Source organism: Panthera pardus, unplaced genomic scaffold (genome assembly GCF_024362965.1).
Source record: "Panthera pardus isolate Hobbes unplaced genomic scaffold, ASM2436296v1 HiC_scaffold_20, whole genome shotgun sequence".
Taxonomy (NCBI): Eukaryota; Metazoa; Chordata; class Mammalia; order Carnivora; family Felidae; genus Panthera; species Panthera pardus.
In genome coordinates, this window is record NW_026526766.1 from 1,004,764 (window position 1) to 1,030,788 (window position 26,025).

At 59.6% G+C, this 26,025-nt stretch overlaps 1 protein-coding gene across 6 annotated transcripts in view; it reads left to right on the forward strand.

The window, feature by feature from the left end:
• The window catches only part of FGD3 (FYVE, RhoGEF and PH domain containing 3), a 54,724-nt gene extending 28,699 nt beyond the window's left edge, over positions 1-26,025 (forward strand). For 4 of the 6 annotated variants that reach the window (XM_019434323.2, XM_019434320.2, XM_053907695.1 and 1 more), the window contains exons 5-18: positions 488-624; positions 2,037-2,193; positions 4,476-4,614; positions 5,048-5,106; positions 7,639-7,785; positions 8,798-8,890; positions 10,626-10,705; positions 11,904-11,934; positions 12,772-12,879; positions 13,751-13,813; positions 18,311-18,433; positions 19,899-20,042; positions 20,696-20,842; positions 21,082-26,025. In XM_019434323.2, the coding sequence (XP_019289868.2) occupies positions 488-624; positions 2,037-2,193; positions 4,476-4,614; positions 5,048-5,106; positions 7,639-7,785; positions 8,798-8,890; positions 10,626-10,705; positions 11,904-11,934; positions 12,772-12,879; positions 13,751-13,813; positions 18,311-18,433; positions 19,899-20,042; positions 20,696-20,842; positions 21,082-21,300 (1,647 nt within the window). In that variant the 3' untranslated portion in view covers positions 21,301-26,025. The other 2 variants (XM_019434326.2, XM_053907696.1) reach the window with 2 other exon arrangements.

Here is a 26,025-nt window from a genome sequence, read left to right on the forward strand (position 1 = left end):
CTCTGGGACAGAGGTCTTGTCCTGTCACTGCGGGGTCTTTCTGCCTGGCAGTTGCGTTGTCTCAGCTCGTGAATGGCCTCTGGAAATCTTTCTGCGTAAGTGGCCAGGACAGTGGCTGGCACCTCCCTGTCCCCACAGCAGCACAGGATTTATGGGCACAGCAGGTAAACCCCTGGGGAACTCAGAGAGTGCTAGGTGCTGCTTCTGTCTGTAGCTCACGGAGCAGAGGAAGGAACTCGGGACCTCCCAGGTTCCGTGGCAGGTGGGTGGAGGGAAGATGGCCTGTCCCCATCAGCAGGAGACTGTGTCTGCCTCACCCACACTCCTCAGCCATAAGTTCGCTCGCTGTAAAACCAGAGGTTTGAGCCAGTTTGATGAAGAAAACGGGCAGCAGCAGCCTCTCCCGAATGCCTCACGGGGCAAATGCGGTCGTGCTGTCTGCAGCAGCCCTCGCTCAGCGCCCGCTCTGTGGGCCTCTGCACCCCAGGTTTTCTGCACCCAGCTGGCGGAAGCAGGCATCCCTCCGGAAGTCACCACAGGCATCTTCTCCAACATCTCCTCGATCTATCGTTTCCACGGGCAGTTCCTCCTGCCGGAACTGCAGACACGGATCACGGAGGAGTGGTGAGCGTGGCCCCGGGTCCCTCGGAAGTGGGGGCGGGCATCTCCCCAGGAGCATGACCTCAATGCTGGTGGAGGCTGGGGCCCTGGCGACTCTGTCGTGGTGGTTTTGTGGAATTCTCACGACCAAGCGGCCTCTCAATCTGGTTTGTGTGCCTGAAAGACAAGGAGGCACCTGAGGGCCTGGCTCCTTCCATGCAGTGTCCCCACATCTAGGCTGCCTCACCTGCAAATCAAAGGGACTTTAATACCCACTCAGGGCTTTATGGGATCTCAAACATCGAGTAAACAGTGCTGGCAGGTTCATTTCCCTCCTCATGTATACTCCCCCTTGGCCTTAAAAACTGAGATGTTCCCCCTCGCAGTGCCCCTTGGATCCTCTGCTGCTGCCCCCAGGGGCGGTCCTGTCCCTCTGCCCCTCTGAGCATTCTTAGCAGAGGGTCAGCTCGGCCGTGAGGCATGGCCCCAGACTTGCTATTCTCCACAGCATGTGCCTCCCCCCACTCCCCGCCCCCCGGTTCCAGGTGCTGCTGCTTCGCTCTGGGGCCTCTGCTGCTCCCTCCCTTCTCTGGCGCCCAAGAGCCCACTCTCCAGCTGCAGCCAGGCCACTGAGAGCACAGACGCCAGGAACCTTGACTCGGGTGTCAGGGAGGGTCCCTGGCAGTTGGTCGGTCCTTTGTAAGGATGTACTCCACCTGCAGTGAGGGTTATACAGTCCCCAGGGCCGCTGTCCACACTTGCTTAAAAGTGGGTTTTCTCCTTGAGGATCTAGAAAGACCACATGTGCACAGATACTCCCCAGGGGCTTGCCCGCCTGCCTTCACAGGTGGCCAGCCTTTGAGCGATGTCCCCTGGTGCACGGTCCAGTGATGCCACAGTGGATGGCTCTCTGCACTTGCTTTCTGATCATCTCTTTAGGATCAGTTCCCCACAGTTCCAAGGTCAAAGGCTGTTGATCTCTTTTTCCTCCTGAAGTTCATTTTCAGATCCCCGTCCATGCCGTTTTCAGCACTGCACTCCTTCCCCTTCTTAGGCCAGTGCCTGCTCAGCCCCTTGTTCCTAAAATCTGCTCATCTAACGGCTGAAATGGGGTTTCACGGATGCTCTTTGATGAGTGCCTGTCATTTGAGCGGTCACGTCACCGCTGGCACCCCTGGTCTGGAGCAGCGGTCCTGTGCCTGCACTGTCGAAGGGCCCATACGATCCTCTCGTTTACCTTGTGTAACCTGCTGTTTCCCAGCCCATGGGATATGGGAGGTAGGGTGGAAGTAAGGCTCAGAGAGGGTGACCGGTGTGCCCACCATCACGCAGAGCTGGGAGCTGGGCTGTTGGCCCACAGATTCCTGGTGACTCCCTGTCCTACCTCTGGCCCCTTGCCCAAGCTGTTTCTCGGACAACCTGTCTCCCCCGCACAGGGACACGAACCCCCGGCTTGGAGACATCCTGCAGAAGCTGGCCCCGTTCCTCAAGATGTACGGCGAGTACGTCAAGAACTTCGACCGCGCTGTGGAGCTGGTGAGCACCTGGACCCAGCGCTCACCGCTGTTCAAAGAGATCATCCAAGGCATACAGGTAGGGCAGCCGCCTGACTGCAGCATGGCGCTGGGTCGCATGCTGGCACAGGGAAGTTCAGTGAAACAGCAGGATGTGTCCAGAAGCTCTACGCAGTAACCACGGGACGTGAACCCTAGTTGTCATTTCACAGGAGGGAAGCATGCCTCAGAGAGGGGTGTGATGTGTTTCTGGGTAGATTCTGGGTCCAGTGCCCGTGTCTCCCACTCACCAGCCACGCAGGCATGGAGGGAAATGTGTATCGGTCTTCCTTCTGTCTTTCTGCAAGCCGCCTGGTCACGTCTCTGCTGCAGTAGTCTCTTCTATGTCACGTTTTTTTTTGTTTAACAATTTTTCAGATTTTTAATGTTTTTTAATGGAATTTTTTTCTCTCTTTCATTGTATAATTTTTTAAATGTTTATTTTTGAGAGAGAGAAAATGCGCACGTGCACAAGTAGGGAGGGGCAAAGAGGGAGCCACAGAATCCGAAGCAGGCTCCAGGCTCTGAGCTGTCAGCACAGAGCCCGACGCAGGGCTCGAACTCATGAACCATGAGATGATGACCTGAGCCGAAGTCAGACGCTCACCCAACTGAGCCACCCAGGTGCCCCAGGCTTTTATATGTTAAGAACATCTTCTGTGTCCTACAAGTTATTTTCCTCATTGATCTTTTATTTTTTAATTTTATTAGTGTTGTTTGCCATACAAAATTTTTGTTTTTAAGCACTCCCGTTTACTAGTTCTTTTTTTTTAAATGTTTATTTTGTTTTGGGAGAGAGGGAGAGCACGAGCAGGGGAGGGACAGAGAGAGGAGAGAGAATCCCAAGCAGGTTCCACACTGTTGGAGCAGAGCCCAATGTAGGACTCAATCTTATAACCTTGGGATCATGACCTGAGCTGAAATCAGGAGTCACACACCCCACTGACTGAGCCACGCAGGTGCCCCTTCACTAGTTTTTAATATATTAACGCTTTAAGAAATCTTCACAGTAATGCTTACAAATGCGTTTCCCATCCCACGGCTATGTTATGTCTTCATTTTAAAAAATTAGAATTGCTACTCCAGAATAGTTTCCAAAAGGATTGTGGTAAGAATCCAGCTTTATCTTTGTGAATAGTTAGCTGCTTGTCCCAACATGTGTTTACCCTGAGCGCCACACTTGGACACCACAGAGTGCATGTGTGTGCACATGCCACACACACACACACACACACACACACACACACACACACACACACGTGCGTGTACACATGCATTGACACACACCTTACTCCACTCTGCATCTTTCCCAGATCCTGCAGCCGTCAGGTCACCTGTGATTTCCTAGTGTACAGTCCGAGATCCCCCTGCGTCCCAGCTTCCCTCCCGCCCCAGAGAGGACAGTGCTGATGCCGAGTCCTTCCTCCCCCCCGGCAGCCACATCCGCCCCAGCTGTCTCCACAGAATACCCCCTCCAGCCTCCCAGGCTGGGCCCGTGGCTGAGCCCCAGCCCCGAGTGACCAGCAGGAACCGGGAGTTTGTGCCGCCTGCATCAGCAGGGTCTGGAGGCCCAGCGGTGGGGCAGGCACTGTCGGCCCGAGCGCCCCCCCGCCCCCGCCCCTGCCGGGAGGATCGTGTTCGTGACAGTTGCAGGCCAGTGTTTCTCCAGCCCTGTCGTGTCAAATGAGCCTTTGGAGCTCATTTGAGCTGGAAGCCGTTCTGTTGTGGGCCTTGAGTGGGCACAGGTGACAGGTGGCGAACAGCGGGTGGACAGTGCACCTCCCCTGGCAGGGGCGAGGGGGACTCTGTAAGAGGCAAGCAGGGCCTCAACAGGGGTGCTTCCTCTTCATCTGCGAGGAAGAGGAGGTGGGCAGCAAGGGGAGGGGACCCGAGAGGGGAGCACAGAGGTGGCACTGTGGGAGCAGAGGGCCAGGGGGTAGAGAGCCTGTGAGCCTTGCTGGGCAGGGGCAGGGTAGGGCCTGAGAGCCCACCCCTGCACGCAGGCAGGGTTGCATTTCTATGAGAACACACAGCAGCACTCAGAGAACTCCTGATGTCTGGGAGGGGAGCAGGCCCAGCCCCTGATGGAGTGGGGGAGTTACCAGTGAGGGAAAGAAGCCGTCTGGGTGCAAGGACTCCAGCGAGGACGTGTATAAAGGAGCTAGCACTGGGAGTCGGGGCCCTTGCTCCATTGTGCAGCCTCTCCAAGCCTCAGTTTACCCCGCTGTAAATGTGGTCTGCACTCAGCAGGGTGCAGGTGCTGTGGCGCCATAAGCAGGGATGAGGGCCCAGGGTCCACGCGTGTGTCTGTCGCCCCCACAGAAGCAGGAGGTGTGCGGGAACCTGACTCTGCAGCACCATATGCTGGAGCCCGTGCAGAGGGTCCCCCGCTACGAGCTGCTGCTCAAGGACTACCTGAAGAGGCTCCCCGGAGACGCGCCTGACCGGAAGGATGCAGAAAGTGAGGCTCCTGGGCAGTGGGAGCCGGGGCCCCTGCTGGGAAGCCAAAGAGAGAGAAGAGAGACCGGGACAGAGCAGGGGAGACAGCCAGGCGCCCCCAAGCACAGCTGGAGAAGGGACTGAGTCTCTGAGGACAGAGAACCATCTGCCCCCCCCTGCACTGTGAGGGGTGGACACTGGTTCTGGGGAGAGGGCTGCTGGATGCTGGCCAAGCTCAGGCCCCAGGAAGGGGCAGCTCCTGGTCCACAGGCAGTAACTGTGGCGGCAGGGGGAGTGGGGTGCCGGCCCCGGCAGACCCCCCGCAGACCCCCACAAAATGGAGTGTGTCTGCAGGGCCCCACCCTTCCCGAGCAGGGCAGCACCTGGTGAGGTCAGGATGTGTGTGTGGCGCCAGCAGGCACCCCGCAGCCTGACTCCACGTCTTCTTCCCGCAGGGTCCCTGGAGCTCATCTCCACTGCCGCCAACCACTCCAACGCCGCCATCCGGAAAATGGTGAGTGTGGGGATCCTGGCAGATGCCTGAGGGCCCCACAGCGTGCACACCACCCACACCTCTGCCACGAGCTCTACAGGCCAGCCCCTTACTAACTCTAGGGTTGTTGGTAAGCTGTCTAGTGCCCTGTGCCTCAGTTTCCCCATATGTAAAGTGAGGTCAGTGACAGGACCTGTCTCACTGGGCTGCTGTGGGATCAAATGAGTCACCCTATGTAGAGTGCTCAGAACAGGACCCACCATTCATTCATTCATTCATTCACTCGTTGAAGCTCTGTCTTAGCACAGGCTGCTGTCACAAAATCCCACAGACGGGCTTACACGACAGTGTGTATGTGGCAGGTCTGAACACTGGAGAGCCCAGATGGAGGCACCTGCAGCTTCTATCCCAGGTTTCTGTCCTGTTCTCGTGTGTCTGCACATGGCAGGCAGATCGTTCTCTCTGGGGTCTCTCATCAGGGTTGTGGCCAAACTTCATCACCTCCAAACACAGCCTAGAGGTGGAGGAGGAGCCCATGCCCTGTTGTGACCCAGGTGGCTCTGTCCCTTGTTTGGCCTGCACAGTGCCTGGGCAGAATTTCTAAGTCCTCATCCAGAGTTGTAGATCGGGGCGGTTCACAGGAGAATCCAAATCCCTGGCCTCGCTGGGAAACCCCATAAGCTCTGCACTGCACCTGTGATGCCATCTGGGTGAGCCTGTGCCATCAGCTGGCCCTAGGGTCTCCCAATCCTGAGACCTAATTTATTTTCACATGAGCACTGTTGTTTTTGAGAGGAAAAGGAGTGAAATATTTGTTCGACCCCACGTCTCTCACTGTGAGAAAGGAGAGGCAGCTGCTGGTTCCCATAGGTGCTGTGTTGCAGTCCAGCCCCACATCCTTACCTGCCTGTCCCCAGTTTGCTCTGGGGCCCCAGGGACAGATCAGTCAGAGATCAGGCCCACTGTGGGGTGCCCACCGCAACCTACACAGGTTACATTTCACCCTGGGTCCTTTTTGTCTAATTTCCCTTTCTGCCTCCCCGCTAAATGTGGTGGAGGCCAAAGAGAACTCCATGGTCACAAGCTAACATGGAGCCTGTGGACGTTTGGGGGAGTGCCCACAGGTTTCCATCTCTGAGGGGCGTAGACGAGGCCTCCTCCTTGGTGGACTCCTGCCCCACCTGTAGCACACCTGCAGCGGTTCTCTCCCCTAGTCTGGTGAGGTCTCTGCTTGCCAGGGGTGGCGGGTGGTGTGGGGTCCTGGTCTGACCCCAGGGCATGGCATTAGGGAATTATCAGTGTGTGCTCACGGGAGCCTCTCCACACTTGTACCAGGCCCTACCTCTGCTCAACCTGGACCACTGCCCTGGCTTCTCCCAGCCTGAGAGTCTCCCCGGTTTTGATCCACACTTCTCCAGCTCAGAGCTTTCTATGGGGCACCTGTTTTGTCACTCTCTATTCAGAATCTTCTGGCCTGCTACTGCCTCCAAGGTGCACACCAGCTTTCCCACACGCCACGTATATACACAGCCCCTCAGTACACACCAGTTGCATGCCCAGTCCCCCGGTACACGCCAGGTACACGCCCAGCCCCCCAGTACATGCAAGGCCCTTTGGCCATGCCCTGCCTGCTCCTGCTTACTCTCTATGCTGGCTCCCCCTTCTACCCCTACACCCACATCTGCCACCTGTGTTTGTACCAGAGACAGAGGGCTAGCCAAACCAGCCTGCTTCCGAGGTGTGCAGGCTGAGGTTGGCCAGGTCTCCGGGCAGCTGTTGCTGTGGCCTGGCAGGTCCAGGCTCTGTGTCACTGAGTTGAGGTTCCTGCAGGCTCAGCTCTGCCTTCTGCTGCATTCATTCCTTTGGTCCCAGCTCTAGCCCTGGTGCTGGCAGCGCAGGGCAGGGCCCATGGCCTCTCGGCTCAGAGCTGGGGCCACAGGTTGCCAACCCTTTCCTATCACAACCCGCGTGGCCATGTGACCACCCAAGCAGTCTTGAGGCCAGACGAAGATGACCTCCAGCCCGCAGAGGTCTGGCGTCTTGACGGCCCTGGGCCACATGGTCTGAGAGGAACAGGAAACCAGGCAAGGTTACCACAGGCAGTGATGACGGTCCAGGGCAAAAGCTGCAGCCACCGGAAATACCTCCTCTGACCACAGAGGGACCGGGGGTGCAGCGTAGAGGTCATGAGAGGGCCAGTCCCTGTTCTCTAGCAGAAACACCTTCAGAAACTCACTTGACTTCTCCATGCCTCAGTTTCCTTGTCTAAACTGGGATAAAATGACACCTACGTCATAGGGTCCGTGCTGGAATTGAGGAGCCCAGCCTGGCCCATCGCAGTGGTGTTAGTGGCTGTTATTCGTCGTTCTCTGCGGGGCGACTTCATTTCATTCTTTAACGCCCAGCCTGAGTGGCACCTGGCGTGTCCCTCCCACCTCTTCATCGGCATGCTTGCTGCCCCATCTTGGTTCTGGGCCGCACCTGCAGGGTGGCCACCACGGGCCCTTTGGTCCCTGTGCCCATGTGGCGGCCTAAGCCCTGTGTCTGTCACAGGAGAAAATGCACAAGCTGTTGGAGGTGTATGAGAGACTTGGTGGCGAGGAGGACATCGTCAACCCCGCCAACGAGCTCATCAAGGAGGGCCACATCTTAAAGCTGTCTGCCAAGAACGGCACTGCCCAGGACCGCCACCTCTTCCTGGTGAGGCCCCTCCCAGCCGAGCTCCCTGCCGCAGAGCCCCGCCCCCACCACGCCCCGGCCGCAGAGCCACGCCCTTCCCGCCACGCCCCAGCCATAGAGCCACGCCCCTTCTCGACACGCCTCCGCCGCAGGACCCCAACCAGACCGACAGAGCCCCGCCCAGCCCAGCTCCCTGCTGCAGAGCTCCGCCCAGCCCTCTCAGGAGCCCCGCCCCCACCACGGAGCCCCGCCTACCGGCCGCACCTTGCAGCAGAGCCCCGCCCAACCCCACAGGGAACCACGCCCCTGCCCTTCCCGCCACGGGGCGCCCCCCTTCCCCTGCCGCAGAACCCCCAACTTGACCGACAGAGCCCAGCCCAGCCCGCCGCAGAGCCCCTGCCACAGAGCCACTGCTACAAAGCCACACCCCCCGCCACAGAACCCCAAACTGCCGGACAGAACCTAGCCACGGAGCCACGCCATAATCACCACGCCCCGCCAGGCCCCCAGCCATAGAGCCACATCTGTCGCAGGCTCACCCTATACCTGGCACGCTCCGGCTCTGCCCGCCTTGCTCGCACCCAGCACTGCCGCCCACGGAGCCACGCCCCTGCCACAGAACCCCGCCCCCACCACAGAACCGCGTTCTGCCCCACAGAGAGCCACACCCGCCATCATAGAACCACGCCCCCTGCCCGCCCTCTCCACAGGGCCACCCCCTGCCTGTCACGCCCCCCACCACAGAACCCCATCCTGACCAAGAGCCCCGCCCCCCGGCATGAAGCCACGCCCGCCGCGGGTTCACGCCCCTGGCCCCGCCCTTCCTAGCACGCCCTTCCTAGAGCCACGCCCTTCCTAGCACGCCCTCCCCGCCCCCTCGGCCAAAGAGCACGTCCCACCCACCATGCTCCCCGCCCTGCCCTCCACGGAGCCACGTCCAGCCCAGCCGCAGGGCCTTGCCAAGCCACCTCTCTGTAGTGCCTCCTTTGTGGGGGTACAGGCACCCCTCACCCGGTGCCTGTCCCTGTTGCAGTTCAACAGCATGATCCTTTACTGTGTGCCCAAGCTGCGGCTCATGGGCCAGAAGTTCAGTGTCCGGGAGAAAATGGACATTTCGGACCTCCAGGTGGGTGAGCCCCTCCCTCTCACCTGCTTCCCTGGCAGGACATGGGACAGGGGGGCGGGGACACCAAGCTCTGCTGGAGCGTCACCACTGTGCACCTGGTCCCTCACCCACTTCTTGAGCTTCTCTGTGCTCCAGGTATGGCCTAAACATTTCTGGGGGCCACTCAGCCTGGCAGTGTGGGCAGGATCCCTGTCTCTGTACTTGGCCTGCCTGCTAGGGTGCTGCTGGTCTGTTTGCAGGATGAAGGACAGCACCAGAACCTGGGCCACCTCTGTCCCTGTGAGGTTGATGCTCAAGGCCCATTTAGGGACCCGAAGGTGAAGCTTGGGGAGAACGTGGACAGGGTGCTCTCCCTGCTTGGTCCCTGGTCCCCTGGTTCCCTGGTCCCATACTGTCTCCTCTCCTGCACAGTCTTGGAATCCACATGAGGTTCTGAAGGCCCAAGGTCCAGACGACCTGTTGTGCTTGCTGTCCTGTGCTCCCCGAGCCCCTCTGTGTCCTGGCACAGGAGCCACAGGGGCTGGAAAGTGCCCTTTCCTGTGGGGGAGGGCTCTGAATTAACCAGCGCTCTGAAAATACTAAATCAAAAGAATTTTTTTTTTATTTTTATTTTTTAACATTTATTTATTTTTGAGACAGAGAGCATGAACAGGGGAGGGTCAGAGAAAGAGGGAGACACAGAATCTGAAACAGGCTCCAGGCTCCGAGCTGTCAGCACAGAGGTTGACGCAGGGCTCGAACCCACGGACGGCGAGATCATGACCTGAGCAGAAGTCGGACGCCCAACCGACTGAGCCACCCAGGAGCCCCAAAAGAATTTTTTTTAAGTTATTTACTTATTTTGAGAGAGAGGGAGAGACAGAATCCCAAGCAGGCTTCACGCCCAGGCTCGATCCCATGAACCGTGAAATCATGACCAGAGCTGAACCCAGGAGTCGGATGCTTAGCCAACTGAGCCACCAGGCACCCCTGACTAAATCAAGTGCTTAATCAGTTTCTTGAGGTGAAGGTTTGCCTTAATGATTCAAGAAAATATACCTCTTAGAATTCTTTGAATCCAGGCTTAAGAAAAAGAGTTAAAAGTAAAAACTACAGAAAAAAAAACACATTTTTCTACTTTTTACAAGAACTCATTTTGTAATGTTTCTGTGTAAGGAATCAGTGGCATATAATTAACTAGACATGTTAACACTGAAGTTGTCAACCTTGGAGCATTTGGGAAATTCTTGCTATGAGGCCCAACCCCAGATTCTGGTTAGGCCCGTGTTTCCCTAAAGCTGGGTTGTAGTTCTAACGCTGGTGGGCCCGAGGGTCTTAGTTAGGGGTGGGGTATCAGAGGGATGAGGGTGACTTCCCATCACGGGGGCTGGCAGAGTGGTAGAGATCCTCTGGCTCCTTCTGAGATTCCCATTCTTCTCCCAGGGGCAGTGCCTGCAGGTGCTTTGGTGGGGAAAGGTTCCCCTCATCAGGGGCTGGTGGCTGACTTCCTGGGAAGCCCCACAGACAGGAGGGCTTGGCCGGCACAGTTCCAAGCACAGGAGACGAGAGGTCCTAGCCCTGTCTGGGCAGGACAGCGGTCCGCCCTCCTGCATGGACCAGCTCCCCTAGTGTCCCACCCACTAGGTCACCTCTGCCCCCTCTCAGGAAAGACCCCCAGTCTGAGAGCATGAGCCTGCTGCTCAGGGCCTGCTAAGTAACCAGTGGTTTTGTTTTGCCCTTGGCCCTGTGTCTCTAGGTGCAGGATATCGTCAAGCCAAACGCGCCCCACACTTTCGTCATAATGGGAAGGAAGCGGTCCCTGGAGCTGCAGACTCGGTAAGGGTGGCTGTCCCAGCCTCTGCTGCTGTGGGAACAGCTTTGACCTGAGATTTTAGCAGACAGCTTTCTTTTTCTGAACGGGATAACCTTGTGACGTGTTGTTTTTGGCTTATGTTATTCGCTTATTTGTGGTTTAAAATGTAACAGCTCTAAGGGGAAGTTGGTGAAAATTGAGCGGCTGTCTTCCTCCTCTTCTGCACCCCAGCAGACACTCTTAATCATCTTGGAGGTGTCTTTCCGGAACTTCTGGGTGTATGAACGTGTACTGAGTTTTAAAATCGCACATGGTTATTTATTATATAGCCCGTTCTGCCCTTTGCTGTAAGAAATCATTTCATATCCGAGCCCCGTTTCCATAAGCAGCATAATTCTCTGTTATGGGCAGTGGCCAGCTCCTGCTGACAGGCACCTAGGCTCTTCCTGCATCTTGATACTGTAGAAAGTGCTAGAAGCAGCGTCCTTGTGCCAGCTCTGTGCGTGTTTGTCAGCCTGTCTTTCAGGAAGTTTCCTGAAGTAGAATTCATTGGTCAGACAGTAGCACATCTGCTTTAGGCTTTGGTGGCTGTTGTCACCCTACCCTGTAACTGATGCCAGGCTTGTGCTCTGAGGGGCAGGAGCATACAGGAGATCCCACCTCTCGTTTCCATGAGCAACGTGAGATCTTTGTAACAACTGTTGTGGTCCAGGGAGGCGTTGATTTACATTCACTGCAGGGGGATCTGCATACCACACCTGGCCATATGTGATCCTGTCTAGACACATCTGACCCTATGTGGCCACACCTGACTCCACCTAGACATACCTGGGCACAGCTGACTCCTCCTGACACATTTGACTCCACCTGGCCACCCCTGCCCCACCTGGCCACCCCTGCCTGCACCTGGCCACCCTGCCCCACCTGGACACACCTGCCCCCCCCCCCCCCAACCTGGACACACTTGACTCCAGCTGGTCTCATGTGACTGCACCTGTCCCACCTGGACACACCTACCCGACCTGCACACCCTGACTCCAGCTGGTCTCACAGGACTGCACCTGCCCACAGTGTGCCAGAGCACTTGAGGACGGTCCTCCAGCCCTTGAGCTGCACTTGGAGGCTGTGAGCAGCCGGGGCATGTGCTGCGGGACTGACAGGAGTCTGGTGATTAATGGTGTCTAAGACCGGGTTGATAAAATACTGCTTTTGTTTTTATAGGACGGAAGAAGAGAAAAAAGAATGGATTCAGGTGAAGCTTTTAAAATTTTAAAGTAATTGACCAAATTCTTGGGCAGTGTGGCCATTTCATGTTGCAACAAGGGATAGAGTGGCCCAGGCATTGCCCACCCATGTGCCCCTCGCAGTGATGACGTGACCCTCATTAAGTCCCTTCAGATGCCGCAAGTCTTTCAATCGGCTCACGTGTTTGGCACCATAGTGAACAAATAAACACGGAAGGCCTGGAGGTGGGCAGGTGGGCACGTGGATCTCTGCTGTCTGATGGGCCCAAGGGGAGCCCACGGCCAGCCGGCACGAGCAGCAGGTCACATGGAATGGGGAGGTGGCCAGTGTTCTGGGGCAGCCAGAGCAGACTTAGCTTGGATCAGCCACGGTGGGGACAAGGGGGACAGAGACTAAAGCCATGAGGGCAAAGGTCAGAGCAGGAGCTGAGGAAGGGAGCCCAGTGTAGCGCTGACCCAGAAGGCCTGTGGCTTCCAGAATTCTTAGAACAGAAATCTGGGCAAGGAGAGAAAAAGGAAATTCAAACAGAAACAAGGTGGGAATGCTGCTGTGGGAAATGGACGTGTGTCTTCAAGTCCATACAGAATGTCCGGGAAGCATCTGTGGCAGCCTAGATGCTGGCAGGTGGCGGGGGGGGGGGGGGGGGGCACCTGGCATGCAGGGTGGGCCTGGGACCTGTGGATGGGGAGTAGAGACTTGGTTGGCCATGGGTGACCTGTGTCGGGTCGTGGGTCAGAGGGACGTGCGTGGCCATGGGATCCGTCCGTGAGGACAGAGATGTACTGGCCCCTGCCCTCCTGGATGTGCTCGCTGAGGGCCCTGGTTCTCTGTGGTTTCATCTCAGGTCATTGAGGCCACCATTGAGAGGCACAGGCAGAACAGCCAGACCTTCAAGGCCTTCAGCGGCTCCTTCGGCCAGGATGAGGACCCCTCTGTCGCCCCAGAGTCCCCTGTGAGCACCAGCGCCCTGGAGGCACGGCAGGGACCCTGAGGGGTGGGCGCTAGGCCTGATGCAAGAGGGCTGGCACCCCGGGAAGGACCAGGGGCCAGCGTATGGGTGACATGCACTCACTGCCTGTCCCTTACTGAGTACTGACACAGGGGCCATGGGGCTCAACGAGGTGGGTCAGTGCTTAGCTGGGCAGGAAGGAAGAATGGGCCTGGGTGACGCTGTGCATGAGGAGCTCGCTTGTCCCCACACGCAGGAGGCAGGGCCCTGCCCAGGGTCAGATGTGGGGGATGTCAACCGCAGCCACCCATTAGGGACCACCTCCTGTGGGCACAGTCTTGAGTGCCTTCAGAGGAGGGGTCCCTCCCTCCCACCCCCCGGCAGAGGCACCCTTGAAACCAAGGGAAGCCCGGCCCAGCCTGGCCCCACAGCCTCGTGTCCCCGTGTCCCCATCACCAGGCCCGGCTGGCCCTCCCACAGCCTCACCGGGTCTGCCTGTCAGACCACTTAATATTTGCATCATATCTGTTCTTTTTTTTTCTGCTTCGTGAACACATTTTGAAAGAAACCTTTGCATCCGTCTCAGGCCACCTTAAGCAGAGGCAGCCTGGACTCCGAACCATCCCTGCGGCTACAGAGGGGCAGGAAGAGCCAGGCCCTCTCCCCTGCCCTACACGGTGGGGCACAGACTCTGCAGGAGTGTCCCACACTAGGCCCGGGAGGAGCGGTTCCCCAAAGTCCCAGCAAACACTGGGCCCCAGTAGACTCTTCCTGCCCCTGTGGTCAGGCAGAAGGGGTAGGGTTACGGCTACACTGGATGTCAGCGCAGGGCCGTGGAACCTGCACTCATGCTGACTGTCTTTGTCCCTTCCAGGTGGTGAGTGCCAGCTCTGAGGACCCTGCTGTGGCAGCCGGCGGTGGAGGGGGTACCACGGGGGTGAGTGACCCCTCCAGCTTCGGCAGGGGTGGAAAGTGGAGGGTGAGCTGGGACCAGGATGCCACCGCATTTGACCTGAGTCCCCTCAGTGACAGCCTCTGGCCCTACTGGGAGAGGACTCGGGGGAGCCTGCTGGGACCCATGTGTCCATTGCCTGGGTTGGGTAGAGGTCACACAGCTGGGCTCTTTACCTCCTGTGAAAAGTGACTCAGGGCGGTGCCTGACCTTCAGGCCGCTGGGTCATCCAAAAGGGAAATGTCAGCCCCCTGGCCCCAGGGCTCGGGAGGACAGGCAGAGGTGCTCTCAGGGAAGGCTCCTCGGAGGCGGTGTCTGACCCATCTGTTGGGCCCAGGAGGATGGAGAGAGGTCCTCCCTGCAGGCCCAGGAAGACAGTGGTGCCCGAGACCCCCACTCCAAGCCTGCTCACCTTCTTGCCACCTGGGGCCAGGCAGGCAGGGAAGGAGCGAGGTAGCCTGTGTCCCTGTCCCCACCCACGGACAGGGACAGGCCTCCTCTCCTCTGGCTGGTTGGGGGGTTAGGTAGGAGGGTGAGTGTGTGTGCCTGGCACTTTGTGAGTGTGGTTGTTGACCACTGGCCGACCAGTAGAGAACCCTGATGACATCTGTGACCCGAGACACCAGGGGAGTGTTGCACCTGTGTGCCGGAGGGGACACTCCTGGGCAGGCTGGCGGGGAAGGGCTGGAGGCCCACACTTGGGCTGGCTGCCCGAGGGTTTGCTCCTGACTCCCCCACGTCACATTCTGCGACCCGCCAGCCTCTCCGCTCCTCTCCCACGCCCTCACCTTCCAGGCTCACATCCCCCCCCAGGTGCTGCCTTAAATTGCTATTGAGTGTCCCTAATTCAACGTTGAAGCCCAGAGCTCGCCCAGTGAGGCTGTGTGGCCCTTGTGGATTGGTTGTTGTTCTGGGCGGCCCCATTTTGGAGAGAGGCTTGGGGGGCAGGCCTGGCTTCTGGCTCCTTCCTCGAGTTGGGAAGAGGGATCTGAAGAAACTTTGGGGAGATGGCAGTTGGCTCCTTGGCCACAGGGAGCAAGGTTCCTGTCATGGCCTGAATTTTTAGTAAGAATACATTAGTCCCCTCCTCCCATCGTGGCCTTTGCTGGGAGGGGCAGGTGCACCTGGACACTGCAGCCTCCTGCTGCTTAGGAGAGTGGAATCTGGGCCCCCAGCCTGTGTCCTCGGGTACCAGGCGCTGGGAAAACCTTGAGAAGCTCCTGGGCCCCCAGGGAAGGAGGGGGCATTTGGGGGCCATGAGGGGTGCAGGGGCCAGGTGACAGGAGGAACCCCCTTATTCAAGTGGTACAGCTGCCTCATGGCGCTGGGGAACAGACGCAGTCCCCAGCAATTAGAGTAATTGAGTCAAGAAGCCTGAAAGGGGCATGGGCAGTGGGGAAGGGATGGTCTTGTCACCGCCCGTGAACTCCCTGAGGGACTTCCTGTGTCTGGCTTCACCCTCCTGACCCTCCCCTGGGCCTGTGCACCTGCTCGGGGCCCACGACATACAAACAGTGCAGCAGACTGGCAGCTCCATGCTTTCCTCACTGGTGCGTCCTATGAGCAGAGATGTTTCTGGACCTGGGGCAGCTCAGTGTGGGCAGAGCCCTGGCTGCACAGGGCCTGACTGAGACCTCCTCTGGGCACCTATACGGAAGGTGCTCAAAAATGAGTTTTCATTCTGACACCGAAAGACTGACCCTTGCTACAGACGTAAGCTTACTCTTAGCACATTTAGAGAGGATGGCTAAGCCCATGCATGCTGTGCTGGTCTCATTTCCTGAGCCCTGGTGTCCTCAGACAGATGCTTCTGCAAGCCGCTTTTCCTAAGAGAAGCTAAACCCAAACCAGGAAGTTTCGCAAGTAGCTGAAGCCCTCAGTGTTCTGCAAGAGTCACGTGGCTCTTCACAGAGGCTTCCTGGGGCCCAGACGCATAGGGGGGGACATGTGGAACCCTCTAAGGGAGTTCCTTGCCAAGCAAGGCCCTGCCCCCGCCACCACCACGACCTGGCGCTGCCCTTCCACCCCGAGCCCGACCTCTGGGCTCATAGGACAGAGCTGCCCACGGAGAGCAGAGGGGCCGGGCAGGGTCCATGTCCACGCCCTGCAGGACCCTCGGGCAGGTGTGAGGTTCTTTCAGGGGCTGCTTGTCACAGCCACCTGTTGGGGGCAAACGTTTGCCTGAATGTTTCTCCTGCTTCTATGCTGTGGGACAAAAAACACCCAGTGAATCAGACCCCAGCGCCCTGGGCAGAGACCCCCTCCCGCATCCATGTTGGCATGTGGGGTGCTTTGGGTGGAGCCTTGAGGGTGTCACAGTTCTGTACCTGCCTGAGGACTTGGCCCAGGCCTTTCAGGTGTCGCGGCATCCAAACAGATGAGCACTGCTCTCATCCACTCGTCTGATAACCTGACCACAGAGGGAGCCTGGTGAGCCAAGGAGACCCAGTCCCCGGCCTTGCGGGTGGGTTCCTGACCCCCTCAGTGGCAGTGGCAGTGGCAGTGGCAGTGGCAGTGGCAGTGTCGGTGTCGGTGTCGGGAGCTGCGCGGCCTGGGGCGAGCCGCATCAAGACCAGACCGAGGGTGCTGGCGTGGGGCTACAGAATGCTCTCCAGAGAAGGCTGCTCCCCTCAGCCCCAGCCCCCAGCCTCCCTGTTGTGGAGCTGCCCTTGGTTCCGCTGACCTTCAGGTGGTGCCCAGGCGCTCCAGCCCCACAGCATTCGCCTCCAGCTCTTACGGGCCAGCCCTCTCTGGCCCTCCTCCTGCCCCAACCCCCTGGGACACCCTGGAAGCCCACACGGACTCCCGGCTGTGATTTGTGGCTCTGGCCTTGGGCCAGCGCACACATCCAGCTGCCCTGCTGCTCTCTGCTGGCCGCTTGTGCCTCGTAGGCCCTTGGTGGGTCACCCTGGGGGGTGGCGGAGGGCAGGGTGGGGGCTTCTGGGCCATGGCATGCCTCAGGGATGACCACATTCCCCTTTCCTCTCCCTGCCCTGTGCCCCCGACCCCAGACCCCGTCCCTCCCACATCTGGCCCTGAGCAGTCCTGAGATAGTCTCCAGGAAAGGAGCCCTGAGTGAGGTGGGGAGAAATGGGAACATAGAAGGGGGGTTGGCAAAGTCAGTCAGGATCTACCTGCTATGATGGGGCTTAGGAGCCGTTGCTAACCCCACTGTACAGATGGGGGACCCAATTCGTTCATGGTTTCGTGGCTGATGAGGGGCGGTGCAGGGGCTGGGGGCTGTACAACTCCTACCCAGATGGGGAAACCAAGGCTCAGCCAAGTGGCCCTGCTGAGCCCCCACCGAAGCCTCATGCTGTGCTGTCTGCACAGTGTGCACCTGCTCACACCTGCCTCCTGCTGGTGAGAAAGCCTTTGCCTTGGGGGTGCTGGGGTCCTGGACACAACTGAAGTCACGGTGACCAGGGGATGGGAGCCGAGCACGCAGACCCCGCTGTCCGTGGTGCAGACGGAACCTGGTGGGGCCGGGAGGCTGGGAGGGGGCTGCTCACAGAGGCTGGTTTGCATTCTGCTTGTTTACTGGTTTCTTCCTCTTCTATAAGATGTTTCTGGTGAACAACTGAGCAACTGCAGTCAGACTCGGGCTAGAAAGTTACCCTGGCCCCAAACAGCCAGTAGCAGCCCCCGGGCGTGCTTCCTGCAGCCTGGTCTCCGCTCACAAATAACCTTTCTGCTTGCCGCCCTGCACGCGGGTCTTCTCCCTGAGCGGTGTCCGGGCAGCCTTCAACAGTGCCCCCACTTGTCGTCTGACTGCACCTCTCACACAGGGGCCCCCTCCTTAGCTTTGGGCGACATCAGAGTTAGGAAGAAAAGTGGATACATTCGACAACAAAATCCTCGTCTGCAATCACTAAAGCAGTAGAGTAAAATGAAAACCCCTGCCCTCGCCCTCCGGACCCGACGCAGCTTGTTTCAACGAAAAGCGCTTTATGGTGTCGTGTGACTTGTCCCAAAACTGTGTAACCTCTGTGAACACAAACCACATTCGTTTCCTGACTTCCTGTTGATCCCCTGGCAACCCCTGGGCGGGAGGGCCAGACCGCTTGGTGGAGGCTTGGTGGAGGCTTCGTGGAGGCGGAGAGGGTGCAGTTGCCGCCCACCTCCCTGGTGCCCAGGTGGGCCCTGTGTGCCCCTGAGCCTCGGGCCAGTGGCACGGGCGCCAGGCAACGCAGGCCACGCCGGGCAGAACCCCCTCCCCACCTGGGCGGCTGGGCACCGTCTTCTCAGACCCAGCAGGTTGTCACTGGCCTCCACGCAGGCCGAGTCGATCCAAGCAGAGATCCAGACCCCTTACACCCTTCCTGTGGGCCACAGTGACCCCAGGGCAGCCTGGGGAGTGGAGCTGGGCGGGCGCAGAGGCGACGTGCTCTGCTCTGTCTTCTGCGCCGCGAGCGTTTCGCTCTGCGCGTGCGCTGCCCGCGTGCTCACCCAGCTGCCCCCGCGCCCTTGCCGCCCCCGTAGCCCGAGCCGAGGAGAGGGTCCGCTAAGACCAGGCGCGACAAGGAGAAGCAGGGCTGCAGGAGCTGCGGCGAGACCTTCAACTCCATCACCAAGAGGAAGCACCGGTGCAAGCTGTGCGGGGCGGTGAGTCTGAGCGGCGGCTGGGAGCAGCGTCCCCTCCCCGCCCGCAGAGTGGTGCCCTGGAGCAGGCAGGCGACGGCCTGTCCCAAGTAGGGGCTCCCCTCCTTTCTCTGGTCCGCTCGCGTCTGGCCAGCGCTGTCGTGGCTGAAAAAGTGCCAGATTGGGAACCACAGAGCTCAGAGCTGGGTGTCCCGGGAGCTGGGGGATGAGGGTGACCTCATGCCCTGTGAGGAGGTGGAGGGGATGGGGTGGGAGGAGGCAGGTGCAGGGTGCAGGCGTGATGGGGCTCCCTCCTGCCGCTTCGGTCTGGGTGCTCCAAGGGTGCTGACGGTTGGCTGGACCTGTGGAATGTGAGGCCACCTTCAGCCGGCACCCTGAGTGATCACCGTCTCCATTTCTCCTCGCAGAGCCCCCACGACCCTTTCTCTTGAGGGTGGGGTTTTGAATTTAACATTGGAAGGGATGCCTGATGAAGTGTTCCTAGGTTAAGTCGTTAACATGGAATGTGTGTGAACAAGGGGTCTAAGCACAGAGCTGTCTTAGAACTGTTTTTTCCAGAACATACCAGCGGACTGTGCCTGGTCTGCTGTTCGCTGTCATGCCCTTGCATGAAACCTTGAGGCACTGGGGGAAGGAGAGGTAAATGGATGAGCCCTTAAGTGAACGGACAGGTGGATGATGGGTGGGTGAGTGGACAGAGGATGGATGGATGGACGGTGGGTGGATGGTGGGTGGATAGATAGAGGATGGATGGGTGGGTGAATGGTGAGTGGTTGGATAGATGGATGAATGGATGGAGGGTGAGCGTGTGGGTGGATAGATGGGTGGATGGATGGATAGAGGATGGATGGATGAGTGGGTGGATGGTAGGCGGATGGGTCATCATCCATCCGTCCATTCACTTATCCAACCATCCTTAGAAATAGAAGTAGAAATCTAGTAGAAATCATGGAAATTGCTATGTCATAGGGTAACTTCATTTTCAATTTTTTTGAGGCCCCAAGTATTTCTTTTCCACAGCACCCATACCATTTTACATTCACAGCAACAATGCTGAAGGCATCAGTTCCTCCACATCCTCACCAACACTTACCTTCTGTGTTCTGAATAATAGCCATTCTGACTGATGTGAGGTGACATCTCATCATGGCTTTGATTTGCATTCCCCTGATGACAAGTGACGTTGAGCATCTTTCCCTGTGCTTTGTGCCTCTTCCCAGTCTTCCTTCCGTGCACACACACCTCTTCCCAGTCTTCCACACAGACCCTTAGACCCTCCAGCTGAGGAGGCAAGTCCTGGATGCCCGGCAGGGGCCCGTACCAGGGTCCCTGTCCTCTGACGAGGCTCCTGCGGAGAAACCCTTCCCCTCTACATGCCGCGTCTCTCCTGGCCCTTTGGCCCTTCCAGCCTCTTCCTGGACAGTCTTCTGTCTGGAAGGTGAGGTCACAGGTGCCCTCTCCCTTACAGGTCATCTGTGGGAAGTGCTCCGAGTTCAAGGCTGAGAACGGCAGGCAGAGCCGAGTCTGCCGAGAGTGTTTCCTGACCCAGCAGGTAGCGCCTGAGACCCCCAGCCCTGAGGCGGTGCCCGAGGACCCCAAGCACAGCACAGAGGTGGGCGGGGCCAGTGAACGTCATGGACAGGAGCCCCTGTCCCTGGCACGGTGTAGACCATGCTCCCAGAGCTGTTGGCTTCCCTTGGGCTGGGACAGAGGGTGTGTGTGTGTTCAGTGTGTGCTCATGTGCACACGGTGTGTGCGTGTGCTCAGTGTGTGTGTTCATGTGCACGTGGTGTGTGTGTGTGCATGTGATATGTGCATGGTATGTTTGTGTGTGCTCAGTGTATGTGTTCATGTGCACACGGTGTGTGTGTGTGTGCATGGTGTGTGCGTGTGCTCAGTGTGTGTGTTCATGTGCACATGGGGTGTGTGTGTGTGTGTGTGTGTGTGTGTGTGTGTGTGTGTGTATGGTGTGTGCATTCAGCTGAAACACAGCCCTTCCCCGTGAGCCACACCCTGGTTCCTGCTGTTCTGTTTTTCCCTACTCTGTCTTTATTTCTTTCCTGGACCCACTGGTGGCCTCACTCTCCTAGAGGGTCCAGCCTGCTAGCAAGAGGCCTTGTGGTGACCTGGAGTGGGTCAGGCCAGCCCGGGACCTTGTCCAGTCTGCTCCCAGAAGGCCAGGCCTGGCGCTTTTACCCCCACCCCCCGCCCGTAAGGCTGCCACCTGCAGGGAGGCTGCGCCTGACCCATCCTTTGTGTCTCCAGAAGGCGGCGGCCGTGGACGCCCAGCCCAGCCTGCTGTGTGGTCACCTGCGGGTGTCAGACAGCGGTGACGCTTGGAGCGAGGTGTGGGCTACCATCCCCACGTCGGAGCCCCTGGAGCTGGTGCTGCACCTGCAGGGAGGCAGCCAGGTGTGTGCCCGCCCCCCCTGCCCCTGGGGTGGTGCTGGGGGGTGTGTCCGGTTCCCACAGCCCAGAGGGGCCTGGGCCACACTGCCCGGGACCAACCCCGCTCGGACTTGTGTGATCTGGGGCCTCTGTTTCCCCGGCTGCTCTGAGTCACCCCTCTGCTGCCCGCCGGTGGGAAGGAGTGGTCAGCGGTGCCCGCACCACAGAGGCCCAGGTGCCAACCCACCTCTCCTTTGCTGCAGGCTGGCCGGCCGCCACGCACCATCCCCCTCTCGGGCTGCACAGTGAGCGTGCCGGACCCCATGGAGACTCTGGGCACCGGGCATGTGTGGCGGCTACAGCAGGCCCAGCAGGCCCTGTACCTGAGCACCCCGTCGGCAGAGCAGCAGCAGCGGTGGCTGGAGGCCCTGAGCGCAGCTGCCCGTGGAGACCCGGCTCAGGCCTTCCCAGGGGCCCCGTGAGCTGAGCCTCCGCCAGGTGTCCCCGCTCCGCAGCCACCACGGTGGGGCCTGTTGTCACCTGGGAGGTGGCGTCGGAGGCCGCGTGCAGGTGCAAAGGGCTCGGACCGCTGGGGGTGGACAGGTCACAGGGCGCTTGACCCTGAAGGGACCTCTCAGAAGTGGAGGAAACAGGCCCAGAGGGGGCAGCTGCCCACCCAGCATGTCTCCGCAAAGAGCCTGGTTCTGCCCTCGGCCCCAGCTGTGTGGCCTGGAGTGAGGGTGCTGGCAGACTGTCTGGTGTGGGGCGCCAGCTCTGGAAGGCAGAAGGAGCGACTTGGGGGTACCCGGGGCCTGGTGGAGGTCTGTAGTCCTCCTTCCCTCCCTGCTGCCCCAGCCCTGCCCCATCCACACCGTCTGTACCCGTGAGCTGAACTGTGACCGGTGGTGGACCCCACCCCTCCTCCACCCTGTCCGGGCCCCGAGGCCCACCTCCCCATTCGGACTGGCTGGTGGTCAGCCTGGGCCATCCCCGCGGGACCTCCCTGAGAAAGTCAGCGGAGGCCAGCAGAGGCCTGAGTTGTGTGTGCGGCCAGCGGCAGGACCTGCTTGTCTGCAGAAATAAATGCTGGCAGCCAGCAGGTGGGCACAGCCTCAGGGCAGGGGCGCCAGGTGGGGAAAGAGGGTGACAGCACAGCTAGGCCTGGGGGGTATGGGGCCCACCCTGTGGCGCAGTGTAGGGCCTGGGGCCCAGCCGGCCCCTCCCCCCTGGTCCCACCTGGTCCCCTTCCCCCCACACCCATGACTTCTGCTCTCTGTGTGGTGACTGAGCACCTACTGTGTCCGCAGGACCTACTGGGCCCTTCTCTCCAGGATGTGCCCACTTGACAGCTAAGGAAACTGAGTCCTATCACCCCAGACCCAGGGGGTGGCTGGAAGTGACCCACTGGGAATAGCAGCATTCCGTGGGGTGGGAGGAAACTAGCCCCCCCCCCCCCACTGCGGGTGCCCAAGGAGGGGTCCTCACAGCTGCCCCCATGAGTTCTCTGAGCCTGGGCAGACCCGGGCCCTCTCCTCCTGCCCACCAGCCTGGAGTCCCCTCACGCACGTTTCCACAGTGATCCCAGTGGGGGGCCCTTTCCTCACTGGGCAACCTTGAGGGTCCCCTGGGAGTTATGTTCCACAGCAGTCCATCAGAGAGCCCCGGGGCCCGTGGATTTTGGACGAGACACTGGGAAGGACTCCAGCAGCCGCAAGACATGGTGCCTCGGGGTTTGGGAGGAACAGAATCCGGAGCGGAGGACACCCCAGGGCGGGTGTTGCAGGAAGAGCGCTCGAGCCTAGGGCAGGGCCACGAGCGGCCAGCAGGTCACAGGTGGGGAGCAGAGCAGGCTGGAGGCCGCAGGGCCTGGTCTCCCCAAGGTGTCCCTCGGTGTTGCTCTGAGAGGTGGGGGCCACGGGGCGGGCCTGGGAGCGTGACTAGAGCTGTCTGGCAGCAGCAGGGTTGTGGGGGCGCAGATAGAGACAGGGCCCCGGGTCCCCAGTGGGTCCCCAGGAAAACCCCTGTGATGGGCAAGTTGGGGGCTGCAGCTCCCAGCATTTCAAGAGATGAAACGCCAGTGTTCTTGTGAAACATCCTGATAAAAGTTAGCAACTACCGCGGTCTGAAGTCACAGGTGGGTGGCGGTGAGCAGCCCCAGGAGGCAGGTCTGTCCCCAGGGGCCCCTCCTGCCCTGAAGCCCAGGGCCTGGGCACACTCTCCTGCGCACCCACGGAGGGTCCTGAGGAATGCCAGACGGTACGGGACACGGTCTCAGTCCCTGCCTGCCTAGCCTGATGCCACGCATAGGGGCTGTGGTTGGAGCGAGGGGTCTACCTGAGCAGGTGTCCACAGGAGGAAGGGTAGCTAGCAGTCGGAGCCCAGGCTCCCATTGTGGGTGCCAGGGCCCACTGACCACCCCACCATGGGAACATGTGTCCTCACCAGGCCCAGAGGGGGAAATACACTTGCCTGAGGTCACACAGTGAGGTAGGGACTTGGCTGGGTGTCGTCCACCTGTTCGTGCAGGGCATTGCTCGCACGCCTCCTCTGTGCCGCCACTGGATTTCTGGGACTGGGGGTCAGACGACACCCTGCAGCCTCTGGCCCTTCCACACGTCCAGCCTCATTTTCTCCTGTTCACCACACCCAGGTGCCCCCGGCTCCGGCCCTGGACCTTTATTAGAACGTACCCGCCTCCTTCCCACCTCCCTGTCGGCCCTTTTGAGACCGTGCTGGATGTACCTGTGCCCGGTCTCTACTTTTTGCTTGGATACTTGCCCTTTTTAACCTGTCTCTCCATCCAGCACGGAAGCTCCCAGGGCAGCACGGTACACCCACAACGGTGCCTGCCTCCTAGCAGGTGCCTGCCTCCTAGCAGGTGCTCAGTTGGTATCTGCCAACAGGATTGGTGAAGGCTTGGGGACGCTGTTCTTTCCGTGTGGCCCCTGAACACCTTGGGCCTGGGATCTTTGTTTTACGGAGGAAACTGAGGCTCAGAGAGACCCAGTGGCTGCCTCCCCCGTGGTCTCCGGGACTCAGGGACAGAGCCAGCTTATCCTTGGGCGTCTGGTCCCATTGCAGAGATTGGCACGATGAGACCTGAGGGGACAGCATGCCCCAGAACACTGGCAGAGGGGCATTTGGGTCCACTTGCAGCTATGCCTGTCCCCCAGGGGGACACTGAGGTGGCAGGATCAGCCCCTGAAGCCCCAGCTCATGCCAGACCCCACAGCTGAGGCCTTGAGGTGCTCTAGCTGTGGCTCCCACACCTCCTGGGGCCTGACGGTCCTGGCACCAGGCATCCAGGGAGAGGGCGGGCTCGGCTCCCCCAGAGCTGTTTGCACGTATCTGCAGGTGAGCCCCTTCGGGTCCTTCCAGGAGGCCCAGCTGGGAACCGAGGCTGTCATGGACCCCAACGCCCGTTCCTTTCAGGCACCACCCCCCCACACACACAGGGCTCCCGGTGGGCAGGGTCGGCTGGTGGTCACCTGCGATCTCTGACATGGGGAGAAAAGGGTCATGAAGCCTCCCAGAACAGCACCTGAGTCCTTCACACCCTCCCCCTGTGGGACTCTACCCCCTCTGCATCCTGGTTCCCACCCAGCCACCTAGTGCACCCAGGAAGGAGGTCTGTGTGCCCCAGGTGCATGTCCATGTGGGCAGTGCTCGAGAGGCATTCGGTCCAGGTGTATCCACCTGTCAGCACTCTATCTTTCTCCAGATGATGCAGCTGTGATCCCTAGGGGGCTCCCAGTGGTCCCCAGGGGAGTCTCAAGGGTGCCAGGGGGCTCCAGGCTGTCCTGGCAGGTCTCCGGGTGGTCCCTGAGGGGTTCTGGTGTTCTGAACACCTGCTGTGAGGTGCTGCTCCCTGACCAAACACCCTCACACCCACCAGGGCTCCACTTTATGAGGGAGAAAACTGAGAGCCCAAAACGGTGAGTGGGGTCAGGGCAGGTTGTGGGGAGGAGCCAGGCGCCCACCCCACATTCTGCACATTCCATCCTGGGAAAACGGCCGCCTCCGCCCTGCTGGCTCCCAGGACTGCCAGGCTAGGCCTGGCCCCGCCGGCTCTGTGGACTAATGGGTGTGGTGCCCGCTTACGGGTGCACAGAGCGGACGGAGGCACTGAACCCAGGAAAGCGCAGCCCCCCAGCCTACTCGTGGGAAGCCTTGTGCGCAGCACTCCTGGTTGGTCCCAGGGGGCCCAGCCTTGGGCGTGAGGGGGCCAGAGGGCCTCCTGGAACAGGAAGGAAGGGCCTCCGGGGGCCCAAACCAGGCCTGGGGAATAGAGCCATCTCCAGCCTCACCTGAAGCTGCTGTGGGAGAATGAAGCGTGTGCCATGAGAGAGCTTCCTGCTCTCTGCTGCCTGCCTTACCCCGCAGCCACCGTCTGTGGGGACCAGCCTGCGGCCGCCAAGATATCCCCGGCCAGAATCCACACCGGCGGTACCTCTGAGGGGGACAAAGTTGTCCCCCTTCCTGCCAAGGCCGCTCTGCCTGCTGTGACACACGTCCCCCTCCCTGACAGGCCCCCCCCCTCCCTGTGCCTTATAAAACCCAGACAAGCAAGTAATGCCCCCGAAACACAATGTCTGCCCCCAAAGGGGCCCCAGAAAACTGACAACTGAGCAGCCCATCCGGGGTCATCCCCAGAGCAGGAAGTGTGTGCGGCCCTCGGCCCAGAACCTACAGCAGCCTCTTCTGTGTCCTCCCAAAACCTGGGACCAAGGGGCCGCCGCCCTCTCCCGCACACGGGGGTGTGCTACGGCTCAGCACGGGGAGGTCCCCAGGAGATCAGAGCAGGGGCTGTGTCAGGTTTCTCTCAGTAGCAGATCCTGTTATGTGGATTGAATGCAAGGAGTTTATTGAGGAGGCCACCTAGAAAGAGCTGTGTGGGTGGAGAATGAGATGGAGAAGGGCAGAGAGCCAACACAGGTGTCTCGGGTTGAATGGTGTCTGTTACCTCCAAATTCTCGTCCATCCGGAACCTCAAAAGGTGACATTATTTGCAATAAGGTCTTTGCAGATGTTGCTGGTTAAGCATAGAGCAGGGCCCCAAACCCAGTAAGTGCTTATCAGAAGAGGAGAGGACATTCCGGAAGGCCCCCCACGCTCCCAGGGGGAGTGTGGCCTTGCCCTCACCCTAACCCCAGACTCCCTGCCTCCAGAACCAAGAGAGAGTAAATTTCTGCTGTTTTAATCCCTTT